Source organism: Dermacentor andersoni, chromosome 11 (genome assembly GCF_023375885.2).
Source record: "Dermacentor andersoni chromosome 11, qqDerAnde1_hic_scaffold, whole genome shotgun sequence".
In the NCBI taxonomy this organism is placed as follows: domain Eukaryota; kingdom Metazoa; phylum Arthropoda; class Arachnida; order Ixodida; family Ixodidae; genus Dermacentor; species Dermacentor andersoni.
This window is the reverse complement of record NC_092824.1, coordinates 107,852,076-107,877,710: the sequence shown is the minus strand read 5'-3', so window position 1 is coordinate 107,877,710 and position 25,635 is coordinate 107,852,076. Positions and strand designations below refer to the sequence as shown.

At 47.9% G+C, this 25,635-nt stretch overlaps 2 protein-coding genes across 4 annotated transcripts in view; one reads left to right on the top strand and one right to left on the bottom strand.

Moving 5' to 3' along the window:
- The window catches only part of LOC126539421 (uncharacterized), a 168,270-nt gene that overhangs the window by 26,260 nt on the left and 116,375 nt on the right, over nucleotides 1-25,635 (bottom strand). For all 3 annotated transcript variants that reach the window (XM_055075366.2, XM_072285670.1, XM_055075367.2), the window contains 2 exons: nucleotides 11,525-11,590; nucleotides 2,850-2,921 (listed from right to left, as the gene is read on the bottom strand). In XM_055075366.2, the coding sequence (XP_054931341.1) occupies nucleotides 2,850-2,921; nucleotides 11,525-11,590 (138 nt within the window). The remainder of the gene's footprint in view (nucleotides 1-2,849; nucleotides 2,922-11,524; nucleotides 11,591-25,635) is intronic.
- LOC126539419 (uncharacterized) overlaps nucleotides 19,136-25,635 on the top strand; it is a 16,152-nt gene continuing 9,652 nt past the window's right edge. Inside the window, exons 1-2 of the mRNA XM_050186241.3 lie at nucleotides 19,136-20,480; nucleotides 21,056-22,044. Coding sequence (XP_050042198.2) covers nucleotides 19,872-20,480; nucleotides 21,056-22,044 — 1,598 coding nt within the window. The 5' untranslated portion in view covers nucleotides 19,136-19,871. The remainder of the gene's footprint in view (nucleotides 20,481-21,055; nucleotides 22,045-25,635) is intronic.

The window sequence follows — 25,635 nt, the reverse complement described above, 5'->3', positions numbered from 1 at the left end:
TCAGGTGCTTCAGTTTAGCAACTGTAGTATTTTGTTACCATATAGGGGAAAAAGAATACTAATGATGCCACTTGTCTGTGTACGTACGAGTGTGTATCGAAACGGCGTCATGACAGGTGTTCCCGTCGTCTGAACACAAGGGGCGTTAGTCTCGAATCCGTGTGGATTTGCATTAGTGACCAAGCTCACGATAACGTGACGGTTGCCTACTTCAGATATCCTTTTGTTGTGGTGTCATTCTGAAGAAGTGCGTTAAGAAACAACCAAGCGGCGCCATAACTACAAGCCAAGTTGTCTATACATCACTGGGGCATCAGTGCGTAGCATGGATTTGGTCCATTGTCCCATCGCACATGCATGCTTTGACGCGAACGCAATATAGCGACACAAGACGTGAATAACACAGGGCGTGCGTCAGCGCGTTTTGAATAATTCATAAAAACCTTTCGCAGGGAGAGCTTGTTTATTGATAAGGCGCTCCAGCGCACGCTCAGCCTATAAATAGCTATGCATGAATAATTTTATTGCAATAACCATCGCAGACTATACTGACCACGTTCGCATTACCACACAATGTAACGTTAAAGCTTACATGCTGTCGCATGCGCGTAGCTATTGCGAATCGCCACATCGACCGGAACGTCAAACCGCATTGTTACGCTAGTTAGGTTGTTGTGCCTTCAGACAGCTCCAGAAGACGAAGGACAGCTCAGACTTGTGCATCACTTGCATCATGTGATTGTATATGCCGCCTCCTTCGCTGTTCGCCTTATTTGGTGTGGTTCGCGAACCTGAACGTGTTTACCTATAGCAAAGATGCATTCGGTATGTATTATTGTGCTTTCTCAAATCACCATCGGCAACGATTTTTCGTTTAGCGCGCGCGTTACCGATTCTACTTTTACCAAGAGGGTTGATTAGCTGCTACCTTTCAATTGTCAACGTAATCAAGGATTTCGAGACAGCAAGTTCACCTCCGTGTTGCTCCCGTTCTCGTTTCCTTTTTTTATTTTATTTTTTGTCCGTTTTTATTTGCGCAATGTGCCCCTGACGTTGTGCGTCGGGAAACGCTTTCGTATATGACGCATATTTCACTGCAATAGTTACAGCCAATTACGGGAAACGTCCGAGCAGGGACGTGAAAGGAGTCGTTATATAAGGCAGAAAGATAACGCACCTTTAGTAACGTTGGAGAACATTAATATTTCATATTGTCAAACGGCTTGTTCCCCAGCCCGTATTTTCAGTCAGTCACTAAGTGTGACGCAAACATGAGCATCGGCAGAGCTCGTTTAACTTGGCAGAAAATGTCACAAGAGGACAAAATCCCTGACCAACCTTATCCTCGGCGTACGGATGGCGGTTTCACTACGAGCGTCTTATACGCGTGACTCATGCGACGCGCATACGAAACTGGGCCCGTATTTTTTAAAATTTATTCATTCATACCTCAAATACCCCATTTGGGTTTTTACATTAGGGTTGGGCATATTTAGGTCATATTTTCAATGAATGCCTTGAACGATGAATGACTGGAGTGGTGCACCGCTTCAGCAGGTAGATGATTCCAGTCTTCCGCTGTTCGCTCCTTCACTGCACTGACGCGTAGGAAGTTCCAAAGAACTGAGCGCCTACGTTGAGTCACGTGGCTTCAACACGCGCCGGAAACTGTGCTCATCAACAAAAAATTCTATTTCTTTTTATTTTTTATTCGCCTGCCTTGTCACGCGGCCTAACGTGGGGATGAAATTACGTGTAAGCATGGAGGCCCATTTTCGTGCAGATACTGCAACAGCGGCTTACGAAACACACTGTCCACATGAGCTACCGTTCACGTATTCTTCGGGGCCCGCGTAGTCACATAAACGTCTTGCGCTAGAAATGTTCGTGAGAGAAAATTTCAGCCAATCCTGATGCTGGATATTTCATTAGCGAATATACTTAGCGAGGATATTTCGTACCCATGGTAAAGAACACTTACGACCGCAAAGCTTTGCTAGTTCTGGTGGCTAGTTCTTGACTTCGCGTCCCTGAATACACATTTAACAGGAATACACCCAATCGTTCGCGATTGTGATATAGTCATCATGAGCGAACCGCACACTGGTAGCTCTGTTCATTGGATAGGTATGCTGAAATGGCCTGACTGATCCACTTCCTTTAAGGGAAATCGAACAGCGTAGAGGACGGGACATTGCGTACAGACCACTGACACAGCGCTCACTAACAACCCGTCTTTATTGCATATCAACTGCAATTGATAGGAAAGACAGTCTGCGCAAAAAAAAACCACCAATTAATTGCAGGCCGATTATTATTATTATTATTATTATTATTATTATTATTATTATTATTATTATTATTATTATTATTATTATTATTATTATTATTATTATTATTATTATTATTATTATACGGAAACATACAAGCACACAAAGGAAACAGGGAGGGAGCAAGCTGACAACTGCCACCGAGAGGGGCACAACGCCTGCCTACTCTTTCGGGAGGGACCACTGCTGTCGGCAGGTTATCACGCATTCCACAATGTGTAGGACATTTCTCTACATTGTACAAGTATAAAAGGCACGCTAACACAAAAATAACCGGCACATGTGAGAACTTCATTTGTATTGCGGGCGCGTTTCTTTCTGTGCCATCTTAAAGGAAAGCTGCAGTTTTTCCGCATCTGTTTCGCAATCACTCTTTCTTTTTCGATGTTCTGCCAACTGATCGGCGGAACAATATTACTGGCGCTCTCTTTTTATTCTGCGCGCGTGCAATCCAGCAAGGACGCCGTGTACATAGTGTATATACAGGCAGCGTAGAAATATAAGAAAAGAGTAACTTACGTCCAGTCTTCTAGGGGGAAAGCGGAGTTCGTAGTCCTTGACGCATTTCTTGCAAGACAGGACGTCATCGGTCTGCAGAGGAAGAAAAAGAAAAAAAGAGAGGAAGATAAAGTGTCTGACAGCCGCAGCATTTGAGAGATATTCGTATCGCTCGAAGTGACGCATGACGGGAAATCCCAACTAAAGCGTCTCTAGACTTGCCGCGATGGCTCTACGGCCTCGGCGTTCCGTTGCTGAGCCCAAGGTCGCAGGTTCGGTCTGTGGCCAGGGCAGCTGCATTTTGACATTGACGGAATTCGATAATTTTCCGTGTATGAAGACACAGAATTAGGATAGAGATCCTGACGGGGTTAAAATGAACTCGGAGTCGTCCACTATACGCCGGTGCCTTATAAAAGACCGCAGGGGCAGCATTAGGAAGCAGATCCTCATGTTTAGTTAAGGCGCTCGTTCACTATGACTCACCTATGAATTATCAAAGATCTGAGTGATAAAAAATAACAAATGTCTCGAAAGGCTTTGCGAGAAGGAGGCTAATTGCCTGTGACTACCAACAGCATCTTTTGTTCGCAAATTGGGAATAGTTAATCAGGTCCAAACGATCACTTCAGTTGCAAGCTAGCGAAGAACTGATATTTGGGCTATAGTTTGCACAGATTCACATTGGTGTTTAGAAGAGGACGGACAACGACGCTACTCGCAATTGAAAGACTTGATTAAAACCACACCGATAAATAATTAAGAACAAACCTAACTCAAGTCATGCATGTATGCGCAAAAAAAAACGGATAAGTTGCAGACAGCAACGCTATAATCACGTGCCTTCCAAAAGGTCGTCCCTTTAGCGGGCAGTGCAACTGACGAACAGCTGACGCAATCATATTGAGTTAGTCGTGGGAGACGCCCACTCCATGAGAGCCCAAACCTGTCGTGGCCTGCAGGACCTGAATAAAGTTGATTTCCTTCCTTCCTTGAAACCCACACGGAAGTACGCTTCCATAAGGCCGCGCGATAAGCTACGAAAGCATACATGTCAACGTTTCCTTTTCACATTTGGTATATGTGAATGACAACAGGGTGCTTGGTCCGGAACAACTTCGAACCCCTTAACTATCACACAAGGTTGACACGCATAACTTTGAACGGTAAGCGCAGACTGTGCAGCGTGGAACACTGATAAGCAAAACCAAGATTAGTGTGGCTGTGTGGCGGTTATAATCTTGGCTGGCATGCGCTTCGCGGACACACCGCTTCCGCCTCGCGTCGAAATGTTCAAAAGAATAATCGGCAAGACACAGTATCGTCCAGCAGGGCGCAATAGTCCTTTTAATCGTGCCGCGGAAGCTAATACGTTACTGCGCTGTGCTCGCGTAAGAACCAGACTCGGCTTTGCATAGAGGAAAATAAGGCTGTGCTCTTTCGAAACTCTTTGCAAGCGCTCGTCGCCGTTATGGTCTCAGAAGGATTGCTCCTCTGCGGCCGGTTCTGTAAAGACAACCGCCGCAGCAATGCATCTCAAGAAAGAAAGAAAGAAAGAAAGAAAGAAAGAAAGAAAGAAAGAGGGATAGAAAGAAAGAATCAATGACTTAATGAGAGAGAACGAATGAGAGAAATATTGAATGATGAAATAAATCAATATACAATGAAGGAAATAATGAATCAGACAATGAAAGACAGAAAGAAAACAATCAGTGAGTGAAAGAAAGAATCTAGAACGAGACACGTAGGCGGACTAAAGAGTGCACACGCCGACAGGCTTTGCGGGGGCCGGTGGCAGATCGGTGCACGCTCAGCTTGGACGTGCAGCGACGACCCGTCTACAGCCGTTGTTGCCTGTCGCATTTGTCTTTTCCGCCTGTCGGCTTTCGAGAGCCACGCGTCGGCTGCATGCACACGACAGAACTGACGAGCGTGCGGAACAAGTTCTGCTGGGAAAAAGAAACACATAACGAGAAGACAAAAGTCAGCCAGGAGCCCAATGTATCCCGTTTCATCAACTCGGTGCACTGCAGGTAAAGGCTACCACGTAAGTCCAGCCCAAGGAGGTCCAGCCGACCAGGAATGAAAACTCGAAGAAATGGTTGTGCGTCGTACGTCACCAATACCCTCGCGAATCGCGCCGACTGAATGCAAGAATCGCGGAAGGATTACAGGCGAACGACGGACAAGCCAGCCATCATCATATCTCTGAGACGTGCGTGCGTTCTGACTACTGACTGGCTGATACGGACCATAACTATCGCTACAATGCACGGAATTGCGGAGCCGCAGTATATAACGACAATAACCCGGATCTGGTGCCGTGTGTTCGCCCCCGATTCTGCATATTACTCTGAATGCTGGTTATACTCGCGGTCATAAGGACGTTAGATTGTCAGGCATACTCGCGGCGTTAGGTATAGTGTACATGGGAGGGGCGTGGCGAATTTGAAGGTGAGAGGTGGCGAGCTCGGAAGAAAAGAGACAGGCCTACGGTTCGGGGGTAGTGTGTTGGCAACTGTCTACGCGGTCTCCCCTCAATTCCGTGCAACATTTCTGGAGCGTCGAGACGTGCGCATGCATACACTTGCACTTCGAAGTGGCGATTTTTGACAGCATTTGTACCGAATGCTTGATGCTTTGCACTGCGGGCAGTCGTCAATGCAGGTCACTCGAGCACACTCCAAGCGATTAATTTGTGCCTCCTCGAAAAGTAACGTGATATTTATAATTATGGTGCAGCGACGCACTAGATACGCTCATAAAACGAACCTGTTGACTGATTGATTTTATTATCTTTTTTTAATATACCTTACAGGCCCCTGACGGGGCATTGAGTAAGGGGGTAACAAAAGTACAAAGTGTCTCGCCCGAGTACAAACATACGTCTCAAACTTGCGATTAACACAAAGAAACGAAGGAATCGATGATAACGTGGTACGACGGCAATATACGTTTGGGCAGTGACTGATAGATATAAACGCACCTAACCCAAGAGGCCTACAGTAAAAGCAGCGTAAAGGTTAAAAATAACGAGCTTGACGATACATAACTCTCACCCCATTTCAAAGCGGAGGGTAATAAATTCCTCGCTCCATTCCAAAACGTAGTCACAGTACGTTACAGGGCCGATAGTAAAGTGCGCTTTCCTCGAGAACGTTTATTCACCACAGGAGCACCGTTTCGCAACTGATTCGATTAGGTCTCGTTCTGATGCCTACGCGTCGCAGTGAAGCATTCGAAAGCTTCCTCTAGCTCTCGCACGGCTGACGTCAGCTCTGAACCTCCAACAGCACTGCACAGTATTAGCGGAGCAGTGCATGCGCGGTCGCGCTCTGTCCCACTAAATATAGTGTGGCGACACAAAGCAGGGCGAAGAAAAAAGCATCGTCGTCTGAACCGACGATGCAGGCGGCTGGGCAGCAGCGACGAGGCGTTGTTGACCATCTCTCGCGCTTACGCATTCAAGCCGGCGGCGGCGGCGGCTCAAAGGGCCACGCTCGTCGCTTCACATTTGCCCCCCCCCCGCGCGACTATACTCCGGTGTCCATCTCCACGTCGACGCCCTCCCACTGTCTTTTCTCGGGCGCATCGCTCCACTGGGTGAATTGCTCTATATATAGAGGCGTTGGACGGTCGCTCGCCTTCTCACAAAAAAATGGACACCGTTGCTACGTATATAGCCGAGGCCTGAAGGTGTCAAAAAGAACGGGCGTGTTTACTCCAACGACGCTATAGCAGTCCCAAGGCTCGCGCTTTCTAAGGTTTCCTTCCTGCCTCCTTCATTTCGTTTAGTTTTCGTTCCTTCCATTTAGGATATAACCCCTCCGAGAACGCTCCTAAACGGTTCTTTCGTCCCTCGCCTTTCTTTCTCGGGTTACGTTTGTCTCCTTTAAGGTGTGGAGAAGAACAAAGGCGCGGGCAGCTCGCTTCCCGGTGGCTTCTGGGTTCGTAGCACGAGACTCGTTACGTCGCGGCGCGCGCCCTCGCCCTGCTTTGACTTTTAAAAACGAGTGCGCTAAGTTCGGCCACTGCAGCTTCTCTTCGTTTTTTTTTTTTTTCGGGGTCAGCTGAGGCCCGCGCACACGCTTTCAACTTTTCTAATCCACTGCACTTTTCTTTTATTGCGTTATAGGTGGACCTCACCCAGTTTGGATGTATCACGTTTCTCTGACAAAGATATGGGCGGGCCCATAGTGCGCTCTATAACGCCCCGTCTCACAAAGCGCTAGCTGTCAGAAGGGGAGAATGCGAGAAACTGGCAGGGGACGCAGGCGCCACTCGTCTCAAAAGGCGGCTGCGGCACGATAGAAATGCAGCGAGTACGATCGTGTCCCAATGGTTAATAGCATCGCGCTGCTGTCATCCGTCATCGGCCACGCATTTCCTTATAGCGTTATATATATATATATATATATATATATATATATATATATATATATATATATATATATATATATATATATATATATATATATATATATATATATATAGGCGGACTTTAGATGCATCTAACAGAAGAAAAACTCTCGAGCTGTGTTGAGCGTACGCGAGCGCGTCACAGTGTGCACGAAATCGCAAGCTGATAAGAGATACGAGGTACAGAAATTTCATTTCGGTAAGTCAGAATGTGCAAGGTCGACCGTAACAAACACACGCGTGCACAACTGTCGAGACGTCACAATCACGACATTTTAAGTTTGCTATCGCGTATATCCCTAGAGAGTTAGCGGTGCTATGTTCTGGTCTAGATTTTGTTTTTGTTTTCTTCCAGCACGCCTTACCACACAGTCAGGGTCTCCTGCGTTTCGGTGGTCGGATCAGCACTTCCATGCGAAAATTACTCAAGGAAACGATGGTCGTACCGACAGCATACGAATGATGGGTACCTAGTGGATGTGTATAATCTTCGTGTTTGTGGCTTCAAACGTTCTTGTGATCTTATTTATTACGCATTACATTTGTATATGTCCACGCACTCGGTAGAAGCATAGCAAGGCAACAAGACTGCCTGGGTGCACGTGGTTACTATTTGAAAATTATTGCGTCCATCACACAATATTTGGCTGAAGACGACCAATTTGCAAAATCGCAAAGCCGTTCGAAGCCAGAAGGACGATGTTTAGGCAGACTACGCGCTGCCAATCATTCATGCTTGCTGAACCGCCCACACTTGCAGCACCCGCCGACAATAGTGTTATAGCTGCCCCTGGTGATTTTTTGCAGGAAACTCTGATGATCACCGCGTTGCCTCGTCAAACTTCGTGCCTTACGAAAAAGAGGAAAACGAGAAAAACTGATCGAGTGGTTATTTGATTGATTGCTTTTAGTGTACCGAATAACGTATGCACTACAGGATGCACCGTGGCAAATTCTTTTTGATTGATATGAGTGATACGTACACCTAAAGTGCGATGCACGAGCGTTTTAGCATTCCAACTCCATCAGAATGCGCCAGCAGCTGTCGGAATCGAACCTTCGACCTCGTGCTCTTCAAGCTTAGCCATGGCAATGTGAGAAACAATCGGGAACGGCACTACTTGTCAGATGGTGTAGGAACATTTTCGTGCCACGAGCAACACTATATATACCCTTGTAACAGTTTACGAAGATCACGAAGTTACAAACGTAAGAAAAATTTGTCAGATACGTTTTCCGGTTCTTGCTAACTTTCGTAAGCAACATTTGAGCTGAAAGCAGCCACTACCGTTCACACAGTGAACTCCACAATAACTGGTACGATCTAGTTATCTTGTAATTATAAGCAAGCAATGTTTACACTTTGCAAAAGGAGTCCATTTCTGCGCATGTTGTTTCTAAGGTAGTAATCACGGAGATGAAAAAAAAAAAAAAGACGTTTCCGTTAACACGAAAGCAATTTTCTCCCTCTCCTCCCACTGACATTTATTTCATTTACGAGACCTTTAGCATTGCTTTCGTAACTGAAGTTACTGAATTTACCAACGCACGTGACAAAGTTTCGCTAACCCTTCGGGCAACTTGAAGAACGGTTCCCTGCTGAGCATTTCTGACAGAAGGGAAGGAGGGATAGAAACGATGGTTGCACATTTGCAAATTTCAAGACGATACACTCCACGGTTGCGTTCAACTTGCGGCCCGCCGTGTAGGCCGACATCGAACAGGGGGTTTCTCTGCGTCCTAACGCCGAAGTATCGGCGCCCCGTAGGCTACAGCCGAACCCTGCGCAGCAATGTGGTACACAGCCTGTTGCGATTTAGGAAGAGCTCGCGGCAGGGCAATCATGCATCTCGCGGCGACAACAACCGCGGCGGGGCCCTAATTGCGCTGGCGTAGCGGTAGGTCTGGGCAAAATGGCGCCGCCATTGTTGGCAGACCGTGAGCGAGTGTGCGCGTGCGTGTTTGTGGGTTTCGCTAATGGCGCTGTGGCGCGCGGCCCATTAAGCGACCCGCCTCGGTGCCGGAGAGCAGATCTAGGGGGGCCGAAACGTCGGCACAGAAAACCGAATGCAGCGGGAAAGAATACAGTAACTAAGGGCTGCCTGGCACGTTGTAGGGAAACTGAAACGGGACACTATCTGGTTGTTTGTGCTGTTGAGTTCAAGTATATGTACACCCATGATTAAAAAAAAGAGAATAATAAAATAAAAAGAGGTTAAAGCGGCGCAAAAGACGACGACGCACAGAAGAAACACACCAGAGGCGCTGACTGGCAATTGAATGTTTATTGCGGTGGAGCAATATAAGTAAGGGGGGGGGGGGGGGGAGCAACCGACACGTGATCAGCAAGCCGTTGATTATCGCGGCGGCCATGGCTTGCTGATTACGTGTCGGTTGTTTTCCCGCCCCCATTTCGCTCGTATTGCTCCGCCACAATAAACCTTCAATAGCCAGTCGGCGCCTGTGGTGTGTGTGTCTTCTTCTGTACGCCGTCGCATTTTTTTTTTTTTGCGCTGTTTTAACCTCCCTCGATCATGCTTAACCAACTGGCCCAGCGTTGCACACTTCTGCAATATATGCGCAACGTGACGCCTTTATACGGAGAGCTGCTAGCGCCTTTAGTTACTGCTTGTCTCGGGGGAAGATATGCGGCGCAGAGCTAAGAAAATTTGGGCCATACATGAGCGGAGAAAGTTCCGGGGTCCCGTTGGCTAACGGGACCCCGGAACAGGGTGTCCCAGCTAACTTTAGCCAGAGTTTAAAAATATGCGAATGCCACGTAGCTGGACAGAACGAAGGTAATGTTGTTTGCCATCGCTTGGAGATATTCAGATTATTTGTGTCATTCCGCCTAGTTAGATGAGTAGTCCTAATTAGTTAATCAACGTCTCAAGTGTTTTAATTAGATAAAAAGTGTCAATGAGAAAATTGTAAAGCGGCATGAAAGATGATGATAATGATGACGACGACGACGATGATGATGATGATGATGAACTCCCGATACAGCTTCCTGTTGCTCAATACGTGCTACATAAAAGTATTTTTTCGAGCGTGAAAGAAGTCCGCAAATGCACGCAAAATTGCCGCGCGACTGGCCGGTCGAGACACCTTGCGTGTATTCGCGGGCTTCTTTCACGCTCGGGAAAACACTTTCACGTAGCACGAATTGAGCGACAACATGCACCGAAAGTTCGGCGTACAGATGCCACTAGAATGCCGCCGATAAGGCAGGGATTCGAAGCTGCGGTTTCATCCTGTGCCGTGGTTAAAGCAGCACTATAAATAAACCACTGTGCCATTCTAGTAGACAATCGGTCACCTACGTTGTGCATTATATGACCTGCCCAACTCCGCCTCTCCACATTTTTCTTTTAATTTCACTAGAATATGATCTGCGTTCGCTGTAGACTATACCTGTGTCTTTTTTTCCAAATCCGTATTCACGTTTTTGCTTACTGCTATATACGTCGATACTGATATTTCCCGTTGCATCAGACGTCGCGCGGTTCTTAGCTACTTCTCAAATTGTTGACTCTATACGCGCAGTGACCTCATTATAGTTTCTTGTGAATAGTGCTACTTGGGTGACGTAATTTTTGCCTCATGGTAACGCCATGACGACTTTGTCGTGTCACTGACAATTTGATAAAGTGTCACTGACACTTTGCTTCGAACTATTTCGACATGAACAGAGAGTACACTTGCGATTGTGACAGATATCATGCGGCGACTCTGCATTAACAATCATTTGCATAAATTTGCAGCTTTATGCCAAATTATTGCTATTTTTGTAGAGTGCATGTAGTGTGTTTACTTTATGAGCGATGACCAAAGCCTGCGATAATTTCATTTTTTTAAATAAATTTATGTTGCTCTCGCCTCCAGTGCTTTTTGTGTTGTTAAGCTACGATTCTGGGATAGGGGGCTCTTAAGTAGCCAGATTTCCCTGTCGCAGTTCGTAAACAACAAACAGCAACAACACATTACAAACGGTACCCCGGAAAGCTTACGACATAAGCGGTATATAGCGCGCATCAAAATAACTCTAAGCCAGCTAAGCGCCCATAAAATCTGCGGCTGAGAACCGAGGCCACAGCTAGGGGCACAAAGGGAACAAACAGCTCCATCTCTAGAAAACGCGACACCACACAAGGTCGGGCCGTTATCGCGAGTGGATGCGGTACATGTGCAGTGACACATCTCAATCGTTCTGTCAGGAATGCAATGATTCGTCTTGATCGCAGTAGCGGAAAGAGGGAAACAGGTGGCGTACTTACCACGTTCGCGTGCCTATACCTCCACTCGCAGTCCTTGATGACGCGGCCCTTGGGTCCAATAGGAACCTGCGAGCGCGGAAAGGAGGCTTGAACAAAAGCAGTCAACATCTACTAGCTGCGGGAGCACACAAACTAGAGCTTGACCTTCTGCAAGGTGTTTCTTTTCTCGCAAAACAACAGAACAAAAAAGAAGATAGAAAAAGAAACAGAAAAGGGTGCCCTCAATTTTATTTAAACGCTTCTTCTACGATAATGATTACGTAGTTAAACGGCAAACGATGCTTCGCAAATCGAGTTCAAAATGAAGGCTATATACTTGTATACATGGGACAGATACAGTGGGAAGATGTTATCGGTTTGCTGTTCATTGACTTCTTGGTCTTAATTACAATGGAAATGCTGGCCGCAACATCTCCCGACGTTCTGCAATCGCATAAGCGATAACGAAGTGGGTCGGAGAGCAAGTTTATCAAAGAAAGATAATCTACAGTAAACACCCCTTTAATATAAGCACCGGGTGCGGTGCTCGTGCAACTCACCACATACGACGCGAGGTGTAGCAACGCTAAGTCAATGAGATTTGCATCAGAGTCGGCCTAGCAATAACACTCGCAGAACATTGTCTCCATGCAGTATAGCTTAGGCGATTGGTGCAGCAATTATTGCGATGCGCTGTTGTTTTCTTGAAATCAATGAAAAAGTCAATCAATTAATCAATCAATTAGGGGTGCACAATCACGTACGAAATTTCTGAATATGTTCATGGACAGTAAGATGTCAACTGCCGTATGGGGTACAAGATACCGCTTTCTGATATGATGCATCTGCCTGGTAATCAAGATATGTGATTGCTCAGTCCAATACCGATCTGCATGAAAATGCTCCGTTGTGACAGGGAAAAATAAAAAAAATAAACAGAAAAACTACAGTTTGTCGATCAACTCGCATCGCTAGTACCACTTATCCGTCTGCAATCATGCTAGTCTCTCCAGCACGGCGTTTCTTTGTTCATCGAGCATCGGTATACCGTCAGGAATAAACGCCATTTTGTTTCGTAACTCTAATCTCAACAATGCACACTTTCAAAAGTCAGGGAGGCAAAAACATTAGCGGTCGTAGCGATCCACATCTGCTTTGATCGCTTATATCTTATACCTTGTGCAACCTAGTTTGATGTCTTTTCTTTTTTTTTTTTTTAGTCACGTGGACTATATATGTCGGTGCTTGCATTTACCCGCTAGAAATGCGTTCATAATCTTCGCACTCTTACACTTAGCGAAATTTCATACCTATTGGTGATACCCGTCGCACCACAAGGTACAACCAACAGAATGCCTTTTGAAATTTACTTGAGGAAGAAAGCGGAGGATGATGAATTGAAAAAGAAAATAAGAGGGGGAGCGGGGGGAGAACGTAAAATAAAGAAGTAAGAAAGAACGCCGATCAATTTATACCAGTGGCGCCGCATAAGCCTTTAGGACCTCTCGGAGTGGCTGGCCGACTGACAGTGAGCGCTGCGTTTTGCCCGTCAGTCATCCGGGCCATTCGCCAACATCCTATTCGGTGGCAAATGCCGCCGGCCGCGGGTTGCACTACTTTCGAAAACCGCAAGCCTCGTTGTTATTGCCCACCGTCAATCGGCGGTTCCCGCTTAGTGCTGTCAGTGGAGCCGGGCACTCGCAAATTATCGCTGCCGTAATGCGTCACAGGAGCCCGCCAGGTCGCGCTTGCACCCGCTTCGATTGTAATTGACGTCAAACGTGTGTGCGACTGTAATTGACGTGCCGGCTCGGAACTGTGCGCGCACTCTCTCGCCTTTGACTGACACATTGGAAAGACCTTTGGAAATGGGACGGCCGCGCGAACCGACGCTAGGTCATGCACCGTGCACTCAAGATGTTGTTTCGCGGTTGTGCGCGGTTCGCGATTTTTCGTTTCGTTTGTTGACACGAGTATACGCCAAGAGACGTTGGCATACAAGATTGGGTACCGGCTGTTGGGAATAGTAATGATCGCAGCATTATCATGTTCCGTTATACACGTTTTGTTGTCGTTGTTTACGAACAGCACATCGATGGGACGGTATATAGGCGACGTTGGAGCAGGCTACTCCAATACACAGTTGAGATATACGCACACGTATTCACAAGCGCACAAATATACGTAGTCTAAAGGAAATAACTGCAAAAAAGAGAAAAAACTGTGCCCCCCCCCCCCCATTGTGCAATAAAAACACTGCTATACGCATAACACACGAATGTCGTTTGCAAGTAACCCGGGCCACGTGTTCGTGTGACCGCCCAAGCGAGAAATAAAAGTAGTCCATCCATTAAACACTCCATTCATGTAGAGTTAATAAAAAATCTGCGGTTAACATAATATTAATCATACTGCTGTCTGCCAGAAAATACCGTAGGGTTGTCAAGGCACCCCTCTCTTTAGCAGGACGTGACCATGGGCCAATACTTTCGTAATGGAGAATTCACCTCTGTGCAAGTGGATCAATTTATCTCGAAAATGGATTCGCCGTTCGTCATGTTGCGGGCAGAATAACAGCAAGTTCTCCACAAAGGCGTCTGGGGTGTCGCAGTAGGCGTAGTTGGGGGTTCTTTTTGTTTGTTTGTTTGTTTGTTTGTTTGTTTGTTTGTTTGTTTGTTTGTTTGTTTGTTTGTTTGGTGCAAAACAGCGAGGTGTACGTGTAGGCCACGTTCAGTGGTAAACGCTGAAGAATGGTATCTAATGTACGGTCAATTTTTATGTTCACAGCAAACTGTAGAGTATGGTCGACTCTATACAGCAAATTTTGCTCCTTAAAGCCCATATCTTCAGATAGCGTCTAACCAAGGCTTACGTATAACGCGTCTGGCTTCACTGGAAGTATTGCAGATGAGTCATCACATTCGAGGACTGAGCATCAATCGCCAGCCGGTTGGCTGCCTCATTTCCAGTCGTACCAATACGACTGGGAATCTTCTGAAAGTGAAATCTATGCCAAGCGATGAACAGTGTCTTTGCGACCGCGTACGGTAGCGAGCCGGAATCGGCATAAAAGCAATATTTAATTCATGAGCTCCTGAGGAAACATTCAGGTATAGGGCACCTCGACTGCTCCGTTTCTCTATGGCATATATAGCAAGAAAATAAATAAATTAATAATAAAATAAAACAATCGCTTAACAGTGCTATAACGAAACTAATAAACATAACATCACTGTAATGGAGAGTTTCCTGGACTTCGGTCAGAGCCGCAAACTAAATGCCATTTAGAGTTCCTAGTCCCCACCTACTGGTGCAAAGAGTCCTCTACGTATACTAAATTCACGCACGGTCCAAACGTACAGTACAGCTCACTTCTAGCCTCGTCCACCATATAAAGCATAAGGGCGTCGATTAAAGCATGATTGTACAGCACTACATATCGCAAGCGTTTAGCTACTCCTACGTCTAATTAAAAAAAGAACGTTTGTTGAAGGGTATGCTCGCCTTTCTCCGCAGATGACTTGTTGACCACAGTGCGAGTAATCTTCGCATTGTAAATAAGATTACAAACAAACCTAACACACAACACTTTGGCGTAGTTATCGGGCAAAGCTTATGTGCGAAACCAACGTAAACTTAGAGCATTCTGTCAACTCGCCGCTACGCGTTATCAGTCAGATAGAAAGTTATATTATGTTTTGTTTGAACCAACCACTTTTAAGCTCCATCTTAAGGCTAAGCATGCCTAGGCAGCACCCTCAACAGGCGGTAGCGCCTAAAACATGGCGTCTATGACGTCGTTTCCGTCTTCTGAATAGATTTCGCTGTATGCGATCAGCAAAAACATAATCTTCGAGTTCTGGCTCTGTTACCCAGAAAAAAACCGTCACTGGGGCGTGGGTTCGGACACCGCCTCTTTGCCAACTACATTAATCGTCCCTTTACAAACGCGACAACGCGTGCTGAGTGTCCAAAGCTCTCATGGAGCTGTCGATCGGACCATCGAGTGCCTGCATAATAAATTCGACGTTTACTAGGACGCCGAAATTAAATTTTGCCCGTCCGTAATCGTACAGAAGGGATCATGTACTATGTCCGAAACTCGGAAACATTATTGACCGTTCTCTGGGAACTTGCCGCAAGACCCCATTCCACAATCTGCCTTGCCACTGAATACATCACAGGAAATGAATGGCCTCGTTGACGCAGCGACTTGTTGCACTTATGAGGGAGCGCAACCTGTTTCAGGCCTATATAATACACTGTACAAAACTGTAAATGAAGTTGCCAGGCAACTTGGCTCAGTTATGCCTCGCATCTTATTATGACAGTCGAATTCGGCAAATATCGGGGGCCCTCGCCCATTTTTCTGCTCTTCGGACCTTTGTAACTTTCCGTTGTTTCTTTCGCTACAGTGTACTAGAAACTATGTACAAAATAGGATGTTGTTAGAAAACTGTGCGCACTATATACAGGTATGTACAGAACTTTACAATCCATGAGTGAGCGAGTGCGGCACAGGTCGAAAGGGCAAAGGCTGAGGGTGCGTGCGATTTGCTTCGGCGGTCTGGCATGGGAGTGCGACAGTAGACGAGGTCTTGGTGGCAGCTGATTAACGAATCGGGTCGTGGTGACTCCGATGCAGCAGAAAACACAAGAAGGATGACGGTCGCACTGTGTGCAGCTGTCGCAGACTTACAGTATGCGATCAGGCCACGTAGACCTGTTTGTTGAACGCACAGATGAGACCGTACCCACGTCTACTCCAATGGGGCATAATTCTTTGACGAGCGGATAGAGTTCTTAATCGGTGGACGTCTACTTGGCTGCTCCTGTCTGTGTACTCTTATCAATACGCGTCTCGCGCTACAGACAATACAAACAGGCCACCGTGTGGGAGTAGGTCCTGCGACAGTATCCCACCACCGGCACAAGCGACACAAAGCGATCGGGCCTCGATGAACGGCTGACCGTACATTAACAACGACGAAATACCAGCGCGGTAAAAGCTACCCAGCAAACAAAGCGAAGGCATCCACCACCCGATGGCAATTAAAGATCAGACAATGACAACGCGCAACCCCGAAGCGTTGAAACACGGCCGCCAGCGGATGGGTTAGCCCCGTCTCGAGTTGCACCCGCATACGCATAATTTGCAATTATCGGCAATTAGCTCCCTGTCTCGGAGCCGGGGACGCAAGGTTATGCCCGTGGCGACCCACATCGAGGCGTTGGAACGCAGTCGAACAACTTTTACCCTACCGGGTCGCACGGCGGCGGCTCCTGCGTCGTTCCGGTGGATGCTAATTATTCTCCGCCCGCTTGAGCCTGACGTCCCACATTGAAGATCCGCGGGGAGGTTTAGCACATGCCGGCAGCTTGACGATGTATACGCTCGTCTGTCAAGTTCACTGCAGTGCTGTCACAGATTGAAAGAACTTGCGAGTCCGTGCAGTCAGCACAAAGAAAGAGAGATAGGAACACTGCGCACTTTAATCACTCGAGTCGTAAACTTGAGGGTCGTGGACACGAACAGCACACAACGCAAGAGTGCGACCGGGTCACGGACTAATACCAAATTTCAAGGAAATGCTTTTGTTACACTGGGAGACATCGTAGCGGAAACGCAAGTGGATGCAGCCTTGTGGCAGTTTATCCGAGAGGCTTGCGCTTTCGAAACGTCACTTGAATCCCAAGACGCACGAGGCACTGCGTCCATGAGCTTTTGAATAGACGCCTCAAGTCGATTACTTTGTGCATTCAAAATACCCGCCCCCCTCCCCCCAATCACACTTTTTCTGTTTTGCCTGCGCTCAACTACTGTGCTGCACGTATAGAAGGACAGATAGAGACAGATAGAGAGAGAGAGAGAGTGGGAAGGAACGAGTCTTTCGTGAGCCGTGCGGAGTCATAGCCAAGTCACAAAAGAGTAGTAACGACGAAGGCGCCACATACAAAGCGTGGCTGGCGATTACCTCGGCAGCTAGCTTACTCGCGGTACTTGTAACGGGAACGCGAGACTCGATGCCACACTTGGCGTTGAATGAGTCAAGGCTGCTACGGATGAGTTAGCCCGCCGCTTGCTTTCGCCGGCTTGTTGCATAGCAAATCGATCTCTCATATCGGTGCCGCGGCCAGGGCGTGGTTCTCGTAGACATTATTCTCAGAAAGACAGCCGACGTTCAGCAGAGAAAGAACATCAGATTTGCGAACGAAACTATTCGCATATGCTGCTTGGAGTTTGACGTTGTTTCCTTCCTTGAAAAGGGGGGGGCGAAAGTCTCGTGAATGCTATGCAAGGGCGTCGTACGTGCGAGCTTCGCACAAGGGAAAGGGGTTTTGAGGTAGGAGTTATTTGGTTGCGACTAAAGTGTCTGGCAAGTGTTTCTGCAGACGATCTTACGCGGCATTCTATGAGGGACAATCATGCACGCCCCTCTCCCCTCCTTTCTATATCCGTTCGTCGCTGTCCCTGTAGTCCGGCGCCAATGGCACGTCTTTCCTTTTCCCCATATTCTACCATACAAAGAGAGCAAGTAAAAAAACACGAACGCACGACCTTTATCTATGAAACGGAATCAGGACAGCCATTCTTAAAACGTGCCTAAGAAAAGCAGCACGACCATTCAGCGCTAAGGCAGCACGAGGTTTTCTGGACTGAGTTCTACGCATATGCCGATCGACGTAAAAGTATTCGTGCGCATCCTGGAAAATGAGATGAGATATGCGAATAAATAAAAGCCAGTTTTATGCCATGCTTTGCATAAATGACAAAGGCAGGAGGGCCCAAAACCAAATCAGCGACCTACATGTTAGTGACGTCATCAGCATAACCAATCGTATCGGAAAAGGAGTAGCGACTTTGTACGGAACGACCACGACGTTTCTTGAACTAAGTCACTACGTATAAGTGCTTCTGGAAGATTGATCATTGTTATATTTCTCGGGAAAGAAACACAAGGAAAGTTACAGAAACTTCTTGCATGTAGTTATGGAAACTTCTCGCATTTTCGCATTTTTCGAACTTTGAAGAAAAGTGCGACTCATTAAATGAGTCCTCCAGCAGATGGTGCATCAATCAACAGAACCGGCACACTTGCTCCCCCCCCCCCCTCCCCCAATCGTATTCCTCTCAAAGGGTAGCAACCGTTGGTGTTCAACTGGCTGTGACGTTATTGCCGGTTGATCGCTTCCTGGACAGCGAACGATGGGGACGACGGAAAGCAAGCGAACAACAAAAAAAAATGTAGGGATCCACTTGAAGGTCGACAAGAACATGAAGCCGCTAGCGTTGCGAATCGGTTCCAGTGGCATCAACGCTCGAGTGGATGCAGATTCTGCCCGTTCGCCGAATACATTCCCACAAAACTACTCTGTCATGGCGCCTCGGACCTGCTCTGCGCGTGAAAGAAACATGAGACGAATGGCAACGAGCTTCCTCCATGTGAAACCTGCAGCCGCGACTCCGAGGGGACGCAAGGAAAGAAAAAAGAAAGAAAATTGGCTCACTCCAGGAGAGAACAGGCAAACAAGGAAAAGAAGAACGGATACGCCCTTCTTTTTTCTTGCCGGCGACAGCGCCCGCTCGTTCAAGCTTTGCGACAGAACGCGGGGATTATAACTGCAGTGTCTGCGAGACCACCTTTCCCCGTCATGCGTGGGCGCGACTCGCAGACTCTCGTACATGCTGCGGGTCGCGAGTTCCTGTGCGCTGTAGCTGCTTCGTCTCAGGTAGACGACAAGCGAGGCGTCCAAAGTGTGTTCTTCGGCAAGAGTACGTACAGAAGCGGCGGCAGTTAGACAAAAACTCCAACGAATAGCTTCTGCATAGGTTTCTCGTGGAATCGTTTACGTTAGGTCCTAGTGCTCTGCGTTGAAGACATTCGCACAGCGAAGCTTTCATCTTTTGGCAGTTCAGTATTCTACTTGCCGAATCCCAGGATCTGAAGGGTCTGTCGACAAGCTTCTTGTGGACGAATGCGCTGCATCTCCCATCGTCTGTGAGCAGGCCGTCAAAAAAGACGTGTTTGCGACGCCTTGACAACAACACCTGTGGCTCATTGAGTTGGCAATCCCATGCCTTGAAAGGTCTTAGGCCCGCCGCCAGGTTTCTTGTGAAGGAGAACGTTACACTTGCTATCGCCGTTCTGCGGCTGTAGGATACCTTCAAACAACCGGTGTTATAATTGATACACTGAAATCTAGTGTCACGGAAAAATAGAAAAACTCTTTTGCGAGCGACTTCGTTAAGCTTGCCACTTTCGTGGAGTAAGCCGTTGTCTCTATATTAGGGACGCCAAAGTTCGATGTCCCCAAGACTAGCTTCCTAGGCCTGTCGTCAGGCGCGTTGGCTTGCCAGGGTTCTGCGATGAGGGTCGCAGTCATCGGGGCCGGATGCGCGGGCATCACCGCCGTCAAGGCATGCCTCGAAGAGAACCTCGACGTCGTCTGTTTCGAAGCGGCCTCGAACTCCGGAGGTCTGTGGTGGTACCGCGACCAAGAACACGAGGATGTCTTCGACGCCGGCACAGTGATGCGGTTCACGGTCTGCAATACCAGCAAGGAGATGTGCGTCTACAGCGACTTTCCGCCGAACAAGGACTGGCCGATCTTCCTGGGGCACAAGAAAATGCTCCAGTACATCCGGGACTATGCAGACCACTTCAGGGTGACGCCTCGAATCCGTTTCAGGCACAAGGTCGTCGACCTGAGCGAAGACCTGACGTTGAGGGTGCGCAATTTGGAGACAGGCGAGGAGTTCGAAGAGAGCTTCGACAGGGTGATGATCTGCACAGGACACCACGCCATACCGTCGGTGCCAGTTATTGCGGGAAGGAGCAAGTTCAAGGGCCGGGTAATGCACTCGAGAGAATACAAGTACACCGACGACAGCATTCGTGGAAAGAGGGTGGTGATCGTCGGTTTCGGCAACTCGGCAGTCGACATCGCCGTTGACATGGCCGACGTCGCTGAAGTGGTAAGGAAACTTTGAATTTATCTGTAGGGATAACTTTAGGCAGCATGGAGGTCATGTATCTATGTAATAGTCGTAGCCATGTAGCCAGGGTTTTTCAGCAAGCTGTCACAGAATTCGTGTTTGAGGGTGAGTGTCGTTTTGAATTGAACCAAATAATGAAAACATCGGCAGACATGACTGCCATTCAGAGATCTATATAATATAATTCCACGGTTTCTTACTTCAAAAAGTGGTTCTAATAATACTCAACTACATTATTATATTACTCCGTTTATCGATGTCAGTACAGCAGTGCCCGTGCGAATAAGCTTTATCAAGTTAATGAATGTTCATTTAGGTTGCCAGTCACTTGAGCAACAGAATTTTCCGCGACGAAATTTTTATTTACAACAGCTGCGAAATTATTTACGAGCACTATTTGGTTGAGCGGGAAGGGGCTGATGCTTGGTCATATTATAGCGCAGTGCTAGGCACCGGTGAACAAAAGCTAAACGTTGCAACTTGCCCATCACTACCCTATATAATCGTTCCGCCAATTCTTTTCGCTGACAAATAATGCTATTTATTCCTGGCAGGTCTTTCTCAGCATACGAAGAGCCAACTGGGTCGTGCCACGTCACTGCGGCGGCGTTCCCATCGACGTCGTCTTCTTGAACCAGCTGCACATGTTCATGTACGAGTACCTACCGACGAGACTAAGCTCGTGGTACATGCAGTTAATCGCGAACCGCGCCTTCAACCATAAGGCCCTGGGCCTCGAGCCGCAGCACCAGTTACTGGCTCAATATGCGGTCATCAACAGCACTTTGCCGGAGAAGGTGCTGAACGGACAAGTCAAGTTCCGCGGAGAGATCGAAGCCTTCACGGAGCTTGGCGTCATCATGGACAGCGCCGAGGTGCCCGCGGACCTAGTGATCTTCGCCACGGGTTACAAGAACGACGTACCTTTCGCCTCGAGCGTGCTTAGTCGAGACAAGAACTTTCCCTTGCTCTATCACCGAATATTTCCCCCCGAATACCCTCGCGTCGCATTCATCGGGTTCGTTGACGTCAACGCATGCATGTTGATGATTTCCGAGATGCAGTCCCGCTACGCCGTCCAGGTCTTCACAGACAAGCTGACGCTGCCTACGTCGAACACCATGCTCGCCGAACTCGTGATGAAGATGAACAACGAGCGGAGATTCTTCGTGCCTTCACCTCGTCACGCTATGATGGTCGATTCGGTCACCTACATACGGGACCTCGCGACCACGATAGGCGTTAGGCCCAACTTCCGTCGCATGCTCTACACTGACCCGTGGCTGTTCTTCGCCGCGGTCCGGGCTCCCAGGCTTAACTACAAGTACCGCCTCGAAGGCCCACATGCCTGGCCAGGAGCGAGAGACGCCATATTGGGGTACGAGACCCGGATGAAGGCGCCGCTCAAGCCACCCGCGATACTGCTTCGCTCTGATCGGAAGCGCCTACAGATCACCCTCGTCACGGTTGTGCTCCTCATAGTGGTGCTCTGTCTGGCCGTCATGCTCACTTCAGAGTTCCCGCTGTTTAGCGCAGTCATCTGGTGCGCAGGCGCACTGGTGCTTTAGCGTCAATCAATGAACTGAACACATTTGCAGTTAGGCTGGAAGCATTGCACTTATGCAATTGATAATCCTTAGGTTATTGAATTTGCTCCATCGCAAGATGTTAACGGCCTTGTAATGGTGTGGTTACCTGCGTTACAGCTACTGTATGTGTAAAATGTATCTGGGCCACTTCGCGGATTACCAGGGGGCGGGGGTATTCTGTAAGAGTCCACCTAGTGGACTGTCCATTTCGCCCGCTGCTGATTGGCTAGGGCCTCTCGTCTTCTCCTCTCTCGTACAGCTGCATCCAATCAGCAGCGGCCGAAATGGACAGTCCACTAGGTGGACTCTTACAGAATACCCTCCCTGAGCTGCTGTTGGGCCGAATGGCGGAGGCAGTCAGTACTCTCAACGGCGACGGACGCCACAATCAGTTTTTCTTTTTGAGTTCGCGCGTAAGTTTAGGTTGTGAAAAAAAGCGAAAATGAAAAAAAATAACATCGTTTGGATGCAATTAAGAAAGCGTCAACAATGTGGTTCTTTGTTTCATAGATTTGGATAGGTTCTGATGTGCGCCGGTGATGAAGTTATGCGACAAAGATGACATCAACGGAAGCAAAATAGAAGCTCCAGAACAAGGCAGTCTGTCCAGTTCAGTCACGCGCCACACAAAAGGCTTGGCAACCATTGACAAGGAAGGTAGTTGTGTGAACTACGGTCAGAGAGGAATGTCTGCTGACGACAATCTGTTGCGATGGGAACGACGTGTCCAGTTCTACATTTTTCCTTTCGTACTTCCTTAAGTGCCGTTGTTGTTTTGCACAGTCGTTGAATTTCGTATGCTTCCAGAGTGTTGGAATGGAGGTAACCGATTTGCAACGCTGACTCTGTACATGGACGCTATTGAATGCTGCCTAATAAAATTCGGCAGTGCCATGGCATGGGTTCCGTGAGTTTACCTTGAAGAGACACAAAAACATTCACGAGTGGTGGAAACAGTAGCCACAACGAATGGCAGAGTAGCATCGCGTCAGATTTCGTACAACCATGTACAGAAATTGTAATCACTCTTATAGTTACTAACACTTTCCCGCAATATTTGCATTCCCTCATATAGTAACCCAGGTTATCGTCCCATCGGCTACTACAATTAATAAAGTAAAACTGCATAGGATAATTCGGGCGTTTGCACGGATTGAGACAACGAAAGTGTCCACAGTGGTAACTCAAGGTGACTTTCATTGCGGTAGCTACTATATATACGGACACTCCAGGCGAATTTTAGCCGTCACCGTGATGTTCCACATGAAGTCCAAGGCACGCCGTGCATGTGCCGGGGTTGCAAGGCGAAAGTGTGCGAGGGTGATTCGAGAACAATGTTGACTTCATGCGCACAGTCTTCCCGCGCGTCCAAAGTTGGAGGTAACGCAATTAAGCGCGCGCTAGGAGAGTGAGGTGAGCGTGCGTCTTATATCCTAGCGTGCCGGTGCGTCCTATAGTAGCTCTGTCCGCGCGGCTCCGATACGGTTCGGCCCACGCGTCGTATGGTGTAAGTGATCTGCGGAGGGTACAAAGGCCAAGGCCAAGCTGAGACGGTTGGCGGAAGCTATGCCGGCCGATTTCACCTTTAGGACATCCTCTCCACTGCAGAGTTAGTGGGACGCGTTCTCAGCCGAACGCCACTGCCTCCTTAATTGACGCCGACTGTCATGGATGTTTGAGACACACGTGGTGTCCACCGATGCAACCCTTAGACATGTGCTAGTTAATGGATACACGAAAACACGCAATGAAACAACAAACACAACTTAAATGCCCTCGCTGAAGCAACCACCTGTCGTGACGCGCACCATTTCTTTGATAAAGCGAATTCTTTTCTTCAAGCGTTCGGCTACTAGCTCACGTTCACAATAACTGTGGATATTTCCCGTACGATTTCTTTCTTGAGCAAGTTGATTGATACTTACTGAAGCCATTTTAGCACACGTAACACAAACAAACGTCTTTCCTGCAATCTCTTTTCTAGTCGGCGTCGCTTATTACTTGCTTTCATTGCGCCCAGATTCTTCAGACGACCTGCATGCATTCGCTATCGCCTGGCGAAACCGCGAGAAGCATAAAACGTTTCCTCGAGCACTTCGAAAGGACGTGCAAATAAATTTGCGGGCTAAAAGAAACACGCACGCGACCCTATGTAGACGGACACACGCATGAACAATGCACAGAGCGTTTGTGTTTTGCCATTCTACTCAACGTTCCAAAAAAGCAACGCTGACGCGGAATGTTCGTTGCGGAAGCCCGCGGCGTTGTGACGTGATGCGCTGTGGCGGAAAGCGATCTCCTCTCGAGCTTTCCTCATCCTATAGAATACCGGGCTGTCGTGAATGCGCGTCGTGTGGAGATTGCGAGCTTTTCAGTCGGTGTGGGTGCCTGAGCGAGCAACAGGTTTAACCATGGATTCAGGTGCGGTTTTCTGCAAATGCGATACCAGTCTATCACGCCACCTATGCTTTGCAAACTAATTTCTACACAGGTAAGTATTAGAGCTTGAACGTTGCAGAAGAGAAGAAACCGCGAAGCCGTATTCATTCAGGTGCACAATTATTGCTTGCCTCTGCAACAGGTCATTTTACAAGCGGTCTTAATGTGTCCAACACAAGAGAGAAGTTCACGGGAAGGTGGAGGCTAGAAGTGGCTTACAGTGGTAGAACAAGCGATGTCGCTGCAGGAGCCAACTTTTTGATAAGGGGGCAAAAACAAGTCCCACTGTCGAAACGTAATAGGCTTCGGCGACATTCCTCGTGCTACCACTGTCGATGACATATCACCTGCCTCGCGTTCTAAACCAAAGGACACGTACTGAGATAGGCCGGATAGCGTAAGGTGCGAAATGATTTTCGGGCGTTACTACAAACAGAAGTTCAGAAAAAAGGACGCTATAGGTATTTCTCTTTCAGATATTCGGGCCGTAAACAGCGAAGCGACAAAAGTACAAGATACCCGCAACCACCTCGTTTCGTGCAGCGAAAGTGCCAAAGTAAAGCACAGCAATTTGGTCCCCGTGGCTACGGTGTTCTATGCTGCGGAGCACGAGATGGGGGCGAACTACAAGAACGCTCACGTACCTAGATTTATCTGCCCGTTAAAGAAACGCTGCAGGTGGTCGTAGTCCGGAGATCTTCACTAAGGTGTCCCTCGTAACCCACAGTGTCGTTTCGAGACGTTAAACCACAGGATTTAGCTAACCTGGTGCCCGTATAATTAATGAAACATCAGAAAGAAGAAGGGAGAGGAGGAAACGCGTTGGCCACAGCCCTTGCGCGGTGCCAGCACTTTTTCGTCTCCTCTCTGCTGAATCCTCCCCTACCCCAACCACCAGCCTCCTCCCCCCGGGAGTCGGTAAGTGGACCTGTCCTGAAAGCAATGCCCAGTGTATGTGCACCGATAAGTTGCAGCAACTAATGCTGAAAGTAGGTATGCGCGGGTGCGGCGGCCACGCCATGTTATCAGCGTCGCGTTCGTCTACGCAGCCGAATGGTGGGGGAAACTCAAGCGCGAAGAGTTGCCGGGGAGGAGACAAAAACAGG